This window comes from Syngnathus typhle, linkage group LG6 (assembly GCF_033458585.1).
Source record: "Syngnathus typhle isolate RoL2023-S1 ecotype Sweden linkage group LG6, RoL_Styp_1.0, whole genome shotgun sequence".
NCBI classification, from domain to species: Eukaryota; Metazoa; Chordata; class Actinopteri; order Syngnathiformes; family Syngnathidae; genus Syngnathus; species Syngnathus typhle.
Genome location: NC_083743.1, coordinates 11,026,062 through 11,036,035, shown reverse-complemented (window position 1 = coordinate 11,036,035; position 9,974 = coordinate 11,026,062). Strand labels below are relative to the sequence as shown.

At 42.0% G+C, this 9,974-nt stretch overlaps 1 protein-coding gene across 1 annotated transcript; it reads left to right on the top strand.

Moving 5' to 3' along the window:
• Positions 1 to 4,631: 4,631 nt before the first annotated feature.
• srpra (SRP receptor subunit alpha) lies at positions 4,632 to 9,934 on the top strand. The gene is made up of 15 exons (XM_061281684.1): positions 4,632 to 4,754; positions 4,865 to 5,003; positions 5,283 to 5,366; positions 5,453 to 5,616; positions 6,015 to 6,175; positions 6,272 to 6,419; positions 6,669 to 6,819; positions 6,884 to 7,023; positions 7,097 to 7,218; positions 7,293 to 7,379; positions 7,470 to 7,642; positions 7,783 to 7,996; positions 8,164 to 8,327; positions 8,613 to 8,711; positions 8,784 to 9,934. The coding sequence occupies exons 2-15, from the start codon at positions 4,881 to 4,883 to the stop codon at positions 8,910 to 8,912; spliced, it is 1,959 nt and encodes a 652-aa protein (XP_061137668.1). The 5' UTR covers positions 4,632 to 4,754; positions 4,865 to 4,880; the 3' UTR covers positions 8,913 to 9,934.
• The last annotated feature ends 40 nt before the right edge of the window (positions 9,935 to 9,974 follow it).

The following is a 9,974-nucleotide window of genomic DNA, read 5'->3' as shown; positions in this document are numbered from 1 at the left end:
AAATGCTCTTCAGCTTGAGGTTACAAACTGATGGGCAAACATTCTTCCTCAGGATATTCTGGTAAAGAGCTAAATTCATGGTCATCCAGTTCCTGATGTAGCAAACCAACCTCAGACCATCACACTACTAATACCATGTTTGACTGTCACTTGACATCCTTTTTCTAGTAAAATACAGTGATAAATGTATTCATTTTGGCCCAGTGTTTTCCTCAGTTGTTGAGTCACGAACACAGCCCTTAAATGAGGTGAGGGTAATCAGCAGTTGTTTAGGACGTTGTCCAGGGTTCCATTGTAGCTTCCTGAAGGAGTCGTTGCAATGCTTTGGGGGTAATTTCTGTAGCCTCAACATTGCTGAAATTGGTCACCGCTGTTCTCAATTTCTAAATTTCATCGTGGCCTGCTGGAGCTAATATTTTGCCATTTTGCCACTATGCTGAAATGTCATGCTGCTGGATCCTGCCTCAGCAGCATCTGAGAACTCCCACCCCCACTGGAAAGCAAAGCGCCAATTAGATTTCATCAAAACACGCACAGGGTTTCACTCTGCTGTTCTGGTTATTGCACAACAGCAAGTAACAGTCCACTGTTGCAGCCTGCAAACGGACTTTTTTGCCAGCTGTGTACGTTACAGCCCTTTTGCGTGCACGCAGCCAGTGCGCTTGTACATGCAAGCTACCCTTTAAGTCATCCTGTATTTGTTGAAGAGAAGTCTGTAATTGTTTTGTTTAAAAAAGGATGTGTTTGTTGGAAATTACATAGAAAAGTGGGCCTACTTAAAAAAATGATAAGTCGTTGGGCCTTATTGGCCTGGAATCAATTGGCCGTTCGGGATTTGTCCCAAATTTACCAATTGCCACTACACTGCTGGCACTGCATATTGATATTGTTGACCATGTACCGCTGGTAAAGAAATGGATGATGGAGTCTTAATCAGACGGATTTTTTAAAATAATTTTTATGGACAGCAAATGTAGTGCATATTGGCCTGAGCTCTTGATTGATTGATTGAATATTTATTGATCCCCAGGGGTGGGGAAATTCAGGCCCCAGCAGTATCCATACCACAGAGTGGGTATACAAAAGACACACAGATGGCATGAGCGCAACTCAATAGGCTCTCATAAGGCTGCCACACAACGGCGCCACAAAGAAAGTCAGAAAGTACTAAAACATTTTGGCAGAGCACTGTGTACAACCAGTATGGATCAACAAATTCATAACTTGATCCATATATAAGGCGCACCGGACTATAAGGCGCACTGTTGACTTTTGATAAAAATTTAGGTTTTTGGGTGCGCCTTGTAGGGCGGAAAATACGGTAGTTCTGAGGCTGAGGATTTGTCTGTAGGCTCTGACCTTCATTTGTGGGGTTTGCATGTTCTGCCTAAGTTTGCAAGGGTTTTATTGGGTTTCCTCATAAATTTAAAATCTGCATGTTAGGTTTGTTGAGGACTCAATCATCCTTAGTTGTGAGTGTGAATGATTGTTTGTCTAAATTACCCTACGATTGGCTGGCATCCGGTGTTTTCAACCAAAGCCAGCTGGGATAGGTTTCAGCACATCCATGACTCTAGTGAGTATAAGCAGCAGAGGTGATGGGTAGATGGAAGAGACACGCTGGTATCAAATAGTGCTGCTGCAACAGGAAATAACTGATGTATAACAACCCATTTGACCTTTCTGTGCTTAATTTTAATTGCAGACTTCTCAATGCACTGTTTGGGCTATATCTGTGATTTATGATAAGAACCTTGACAAGATGTTTGGATCTCCTTGTTCTCCTTTAATTAGCACAACTGATTCTTTGCAGTTGCATGGCAAGCTGAATGAATTCGTTCACCGCAAACGCAAATGTTCTGGTCAGTCTGGCCTCACACAGGCAGGACCACCGTAGTTACGAACAGCTGAGAGCTTTTTATCTGACTGTTGGTGGTCTGAGAATACACTGTATACTGGAAAATAGCAGATTGCAAGCCAACAGACTCATTCTCTCCTCTTTCAAAGAGCACTGGAATGATGACCACTTAATATTGCATTTGATGGCTGTCTTCAGATTCGATAGTAAGCCAGAAACCTGGCGGAATCCTTGTCAGTCTTTCTCATCTTAATGAAGGCCATTATCATGCATATTCATTTTCATCCATTTTGATTGTTAGTGATATAAAATATACTGGCATTAACCGTAGCTTGTGGTTAGCCTCGTTATATACCCTGGCTCAGAAAATGATGATGAATTGTGTTTTGTGTCCTGAATGTGTCCTATAAAAACAAATACAGTCAAACCTCGGTTTTCGAACGTCACGGTTCTCGGACAAATCGGAATTCGAACGAAAAATTCGGTTGTCGAACAAATTTCGGAGGTCGAACCTCGCGAGATGAGCCGAAAGGACCTGAGAAAACCCGACCGAGCAATAATTTTGTATTATTTGTAATGGGAAAAATAGATTCGGAATTTGACCGATTCACTTCTCGAACCGCCTTCTCGAACGGATTGTGGTCGAAAACCGAGGTTTGACTGTAGTAAAACAACTGTATGAACACCAATGTTGTACTAAAGAATACACATTATGCTAAAGTCTGTGGCAGAAATTTGAAATGCTTGAGATTGCCAATGTTTGATTGAGCCAACAATTGTCTGCCAAGAGAAATGTATTTTTTCATACAGTGGCGCAGGCTCGTTATTGAATCAAGCACTTAATGTCTACGTATGCTTTTCAAATTGTGGGGCGGGCCCCCATGAGGGCACGCGGCATGATGCCAGGTGACCCCAGGGGAACATGTTAATTAGGATGCGGTAGAACACTGGTTGGCACGTCGGAATACTGGAACATCACCTCACCTTCAGAGGTGCAGGATTTGATTCGAATGAGTACGAATGTTTGTTTTCTATGTGTGTGTGCCCTGGCAACGAGTTCAGGGTGTTTTTTTTTCTAATATGTTTTTCTAAGTATACAGTACTACTTATCCTATCAGTCAACTCAAATCCACAACGTCACTGAGTGGGAACTTAATTCACGCTGAAATATTTCCCGATGTGAGGGATCGATAGGCCCTCTAGGGTCGATTTCCTGGATATTTTATGTCTCATTGCTGTAAAACACTAATAAGTCCCGAAGATCGGAACTGTCCACCCCTGCTCTATATTGGGTAAGCATTTTCACTTTCTTTCGCCTCACTCATATTTTTGTTACAAGACATCTGATTATTCTTTTGTTTCTTTCAAATCCCTGACTACCATATTGGCCTGAACATAAGACGATCCTGATTATAAGACAACCCCCTCTTTTTCAAGACTCAACTCTGCAAGAAGATTTTTTTGAACACCAAATTTTATTTTTCTACCAGAAATAATTACAGTACATCTGAAACAAAATGATTATAACAATATATTCGAGAGAAAGAGCAAGTTATTTTGGCTCATTCAAATCATGCACAAACTGTCTACCACATCTTAATTAATATCTGAACATTTAAATATGTAAACTAAAGTGCAAACACATTTGTAAATGAATGGCTTCTGGTTTTTGAAATGTAAATAAACCAATCTACTGTGATAAAACAACAAAATTGCAATAACTGTATTAACCATCAAAGTGAAGTCTAACTATAACTGCTCTGTGGGCAGTGTGAGCCCTTAACGATTTCTAGTTTTACTATAGTAGTATCAGTTAGTTAGAAGTAAGTTTGAAGCGACCCCCCTGTCCCAAAGTGATCAAATAAACATTACAATACACTGTAGGGTTATGTACTATCATTTACACATCCAAGAGAGCTTCATTTCTGGTAGCAGAACCACATCATGATGCTACGAGAGTCAAAAATAGAGAAATGACGATTGTGTCACTACACACATCTGTTGATCTGAAACAGGATATAAAGCTTAAAGTTGTCATTTCTGTCTCTCACTTTACACGTCATTAGGCATCACACTGTATCAGTTAGTATATACAGCTATGAAAGCTTTGATAATAATAATAATAATAATAATAATAATAATAATAAAGAAAAAATAATTCATTAGTTATCATGATTTAAAATTTAAAAATAAAATAAAGGAAAAAACTAGGTTGATGGGATTTTAGAATTAAAATAAGAATAATAATATAATGTGAATGTAATATAAATTATATAATGTATATATAATACAGTTATGATTACTTAGGACATTTTTAGTTGTGGTGCAAAAATAGATTATTCATTTATGGAGCTCCTGAATAATTTGTACTGTATGATGAGGATCCGAGGAACAGTAAGCAAGACCGCCCTCTTTTGGCCGCCTTGGGTAATTGCAACACATCACATGAAGGTAAATGGCATGCCGAGCTAGGAAAAAAAGAACTTCGGAAGAAATACCAACTGTAATTCAAATCACGCACTTCCCAACCCTCTCTGTAAACAGTAGGGGAAATAACTTGTTCAAACTGATCCATCCATCCATCCATCCATCCATCCATCCATCCATCCATCCATCCATCCATCCATCCATCCATCCATCCATCCATCCATCCATCCATCCATCCATCCAAATGTTACGCAACGTATTTAAACGTAAACGCGTCATATATTTATTACTTAACATCGTCAAGCAACGTACATTAAACGTAAACGCGTCATATATTTCGGTCATGCGCATGCGCAAGACACCGCAATTCACGTCATTTCCTGGTTCTGAATCTGACGTGTCTTAAAACTGTTTTGCACCACTGGTGGTTCCAACGCGTGGGGGGGTTACTTTCTATTTAAGTATTTTGGTGAGTTCCCGCAAGGAAGGAATCCCCCCTATAATGTTTTTTTGTCCTGTTTTTGTTTAGTAGGTCTTCGATTCGGACCTTTCTAACCGGTTTTACCCTCACTAATCCAGGTTACGTGGTGTCAAGATGCTTGACTTTTTCACCATCTTCAGCAAAGGGGGGATAGTGCTGTGGTGCTTTCAGGGAACCGGTGTCACCGAGTCCTTCACCGGGCCCGTCAACGCCCTGATCCGCTCCGTGATCCTGCAGGTGAGTCTCGGTGTCTCGTCCCATGACAGTGGGCTTGACAACGGGGCGAACAGCTAATGCTAACAGGTAGCTGCGCACGTCGTAGTAATGGACTTGTACTGCGTGACATTATCGAATCTGTCACACCAGTACCGCCGTCAACCCTGCGAACTAAAAGATGATCAAAATAGTTTCGGTACATTGTCGTGATTTTTTTTAAGGAAGTCTGCGGACGATGTGTAGTGTGGGAAAACAATTCTCGAGTTCTTGTTGACATATGTCCTTCGTGTTACTTTCCAGGAGCGGAGTGGAAATAACTCGTTCACTCACGAATCCCTGAATCTTAAATATAAACTGGACAATGAGTTTGAGTTAATTTTTGTGGTAAGTCAATGAACATCACTGCTAATTAGAAATAATGTGAGCGTGAACACTGACCTGCACCATCTTCCCTTTTGCTCACTGTTCAGGTGGGTTTTCAAAAGATCCTGACGCTGACCTATGTGGACAAGTTCATAGATGACATCCAGCTGCATTTCAGGGATCTTTATAAGAATGAACTGGAGCAAAAGGGTGCGATGAAGCTTCTTAACCACAGTTTTGAGTTTGGGGATGACTTCCAAATGCTTCTTCGGTAATTACTCACACAGGCTGGAAGACTTGAGACATTGCTGTGATCAAAAAAAAAAAGTGTAATTGATATTTCATTGTGAATCGTGTAAACATTCAATGTATTCTATCAACCAGAAAATAAATAAGTTGGGTTCATTCATGAGCCACATTCACCTGAAAGCTGTAACCATATTCCACTCATCATCATTTTAGAGCCACCTTGTGTTTCTACCCACTATGTAACTAAAAAAAGGTTCCTTGAGTGTCTGATGTAGTTCAAATTAGTTGAAGTAGGGTGGTCTCCACCAACCTTTTTTTAATCGGCAAAATGCTGTCTGTGACCATTCGACCTGTGTTTGATTGGAACTAATGATATCTTGTCTATAATATAACGTGTATATAATGTCTATTTTCTACCAGAGAGGCAGAACAGAGCAGCAAAGCTCGGAGCCCAGCACCAATGCGTTCCTTTAAGGAGTCTGAAAAATCCCAAAAAACTGTGAAGTCAATGATAGAAACCAAGGGTGGGGACAAAGAAAAGGAACAGGGTAGCAAGAAGAGCAAGAACACCAAAAAGGAAGGTAAGTGTTGTTGGAGGAACCATTATCATCAACGTCATCATTATTATTATTATGTCAAAGATGTAATTGCCCAATCTTTCCCAATTTCTGTGGTAGACCTTGTCAAAGCAGATCAAGGAAAAGGCACATCTGCCGCAAAACTGGTTGAGAACGGAAATCATGGCCTTAGTTCTGAAGAGATCATGCAGAAGAAGCGAGAGGAGTTCTTTCGCAAGCGTACAGTGAGACCTGTTGAAAAACTCAGGTGAGATATTGCCTGTTCTGAAGATAATTTCAAAAATCAAAGACAATCAGTCTGTTTACATGAACTGTATCCAACCCTGTATCCATCTGGTATAAAAAAACAAAACAACACTACTGAACGTTCATGCTTTATGTTGACCCAAACTTTTCTGTTTGTCCAGCAAGTCGTGAACTGAAGTGTTGCATTTTGAATGTTAATGCAATGACGTATGCCATAAATTCATCTGGTGGTGTGTTGTCTTCCTGCTAGTAAGTCTCCAAAACCTCAGAAGCCCAAGGAGAAACAGAGGCGTGTTTGGGGCATGGGTGGCAACAGTACCAAGGACCTGGACTACAGTGACAGAAACGGAGAGGGTTCCCCTAGTGGGTGTGACCAACACCAGGATGCACCTATTGATCCTGTATGTATCAACTCTACCTTTACTCGATTAATGGACACTGTGTAATAACGCCTAAATGTTTCAGGGGATGCAGCCAACCTCCATGGTTGGAGAGTTGCCATCTGTGGAATGTGATTCCAGTGACGATGGCGAAGAGGAGGAGGAGGAGGAGGAGGAGGAGGAAGAAGAGGAAAGAGTTGTTGTCAATACAGCACTCAAGACAAGGTATGGCTGCTTAGCATTTAGCATTGTGTGTGTGAGCACAAACGTTTGTATGGAAAATGTGGAATCTTGACAGTGCCAAGAAGAGCGGTGGCTTTGGAGGCATGTTTGGCATGCTGAAGGGCCTGGTGGGCTCCAAGAGTCTGAACCTGGATGACATGGAGCCTGTTTTAGAGAAGATGAGGGAGCACCTCATTGGTAGGACAGTGCCGCGTTTCGCGTCCAACTCACGGATCACTGATTGATCGTCATTGTGGCTTCCTCCTTCACAGCAAAGAATGTAGCAGCTGAAATCGCCTCACAACTTTGTGACTCTGTAGCCAAAAAATTGGAAGGCAAGGTCATGGGCACCTTCACCAGTAAGTAAACACTCCATTTTTACAAGTTATGTAGTCAAATATCACAGTAAATTACCATATTGAATTGACGCAAATCTTCTGTTTATGTAGCTGTTGCCTCAACGGTAAAGCAGGCCCTGCAAGATTCGCTGGTGCAGATTCTGCAGCCCAAGCGAAGGGTGGATATTCTGCGAGACGTCATGGACGCGCAAAGTCAGAGGAGACCTTTCGTCATTACCTTCTGTGGCGTCAATGGGGTTGGAAAGTCCACCAACCTGGCAAAGGTGCGTTTTCAGTGCACAGGTTGATTGAAATTGAAATGAACACTGGCCGCATGTAAGCGGCAGATGGGACTAGATCATGTCGCATATAAAGGTCACCTTGGTCCATGATCACGGTACTTACCGCCATCCTCTTGGTCCAGATCTCATTCTGGCTCATTGAGAACGGTTTCACCGTGCTGATCGCAGCCTGCGACACGTTCCGTGCTGGAGCGGTGGAGCAACTGCGAACCCACCAGCGCCGCCTGAACTCTCTGCACCCTCCGGAGAAACACAAAGGGCGAACGATGGTCCAGCTCTATGAGAAGGGCTACGGCAAGGATGCTGCTGGAATTGCAATGGAGGCTATTGCTTATGGTAAGATTATGTTTCGATTTTAAACTTTGACATATGATGACTCAAGGTAGTAACCGCTCACCCCCGCCAAATACACCTGAAAAAACTTGTAATAGGTCGTTAATCAAACTTGTAATGAAAGTCATAAATTTAACATCCATGCTTTTTTTTTTTTTTCTCTCCCCTAGCTCGCAACCAGGCTTTCGACGTGGTGCTGGTGGACACCGCGGGGCGTATGCAGGACAATGCGCCCCTCATGACAGCCCTGGCTAAACTCATCGCCGTCAACATGCCTGACCTCGTGCTGTTTGTCGGGGAGGCTTTGGTGGGCAACGAGGCAGTTGATCAATTGGTAAGCCCACCCTACCTTGCAGATGAATTCATACTTAGAAGGGAAATTAATCCAAAACGTATGTATTCAGAAAAGAAAATTCTGAATTTCTTTTCAAAGATCCTAAACTTTGACCACTGTAGCCTTGAAATGTCAGATAACCTGCTGTCAAATACTGTTTAATTTAAGGTCCAACAGAGGGCAGTGTTCCCCTTATCAACTGTCCTCAATCCTCATTGATGAAAACATCTTGTTGGGCATTAGGGTGTCACTTGTACGTATGAACTTCTTTTTTTGGCTCACTAGGTCAAGTTCAACCAGGCTCTGGCTGACCACTCTATGTCTGACAAACCTCGCCTCATCGACGGCATCGTGCTCACCAAGTTTGACACCATTGACGACAAGGTGTGTTCAAATGCGCTTCACGTGTTTGACTTGAATAGGAACATTTAACGCAGTTTCATTTCTCCCTCACAGGTTGGCGCAGCAATCTCTATGACCTACATCACGGGCCAGCCAATAGTGTTTGTGGGCACCGGGCAGACATACAACGACCTGCGCAGTCTGAATGCCCGCGCTGTGGTCAGCGCTCTGATGAAGGCTTAAAGAAGGCCGCACGCTTTTATCTTTTTTGTTGGACATCGCGTGGAAGCCAGCTATCATCTCGCCATGCTGCCAAGAAATGCTCAAGCCTCTACTATAAGCCTGCATTTGCCGTCCTGCTGTGCCGTTCTCTCTATCATGTCTCATTTTCTGCTCTTGACACCATTGTCCCACCTTGAGGGCGGTGTGAAAGGACGGCATTGAAAACACACAACCAGAGAAGCCTCCCGTTTTCTTTGACACGTAAGGATTTGGGCCAAATTGACAAGTACCTCATTATCCACTTGAGTTTTGAATTGATCCCAACTAATGGACCTGTTTACACAATAAGAACTAGTTAAACAACATTTTGTCTTTTCTTTCCTACCTAAATAAGGTCATGTTGACAGCAGCTGCCTGTGCAACGTCTAGTGACCATAGTGCCTAGTTGTCATGGTTACGTCTTACATCAAGGACACATGGAACTTAATCCTACTCAAGAGGAAAAGATGGGACGGTTAACAGTCATGAATTGGAATGAAATGTACACTTCTACATTGTCTTAAGTGAGCTATACACCCTAACAGGCCCACCCTGCAGTTTGAAAAAACATTACAACCGCTTACTAACTTTTACTAGGAGCCCCGAATCATTTAACCCCCAAATCATTTAACCCACAAATGCATAACATTACTTGGATTGCTGAATATTTATCTTCCCAATGAATATACTATGGTTCCCGACAGGAAAGAGGTTCCCAAACTCTGCTAAACAGTGTTTCTTTCCAGGCTAATTAATAGAATGAATCAGTGGAGACCGAGAAATACTTTTGTAATTGAATAATTGCTCTGACCCGATTTTCCAAGAATGGTTATTTATGTTATCCCTATGAGTTTCTTAATTGATTCAGGAGGAACTCAATCCAACCCCTCCCTTTAACTTGCAGTTATGCAATATTAGGGAATTTAAGATTATTTGAGCTAATTTATGAGAATGTAAACATTTCTAAATAAAGCTGCTATACGTGGCATGCATTTCGAAACTTCCTCTCTTGTTGATAGTATATTTTTTGTTATCCGACTGAAC

What these genes read in the sequence shown, in the direction of transcription:
- srpra (XM_061281684.1), top strand. Translation starts at nt 4,881, where the DNA reads ATGCTTGACTTTTTCACCATCTTCAGCAAAGGGGGGATAGTGCTGTGG. An exon ending in GACTTCCAAATGCTTCTTCG is followed by an intron (nt 5,617 to 6,014) that starts GTAATTACTCAC and finishes ATTTTCTACCAG; the next exon opens with AGAGGCAGAACAGAGCAGCA. An exon ending in GGTCATGGGCACCTTCACCA is followed by an intron (nt 7,380 to 7,469) that starts GTAAGTAAACAC and finishes CTGTTTATGTAG; the next exon opens with CTGTTGCCTCAACGGTAAAG.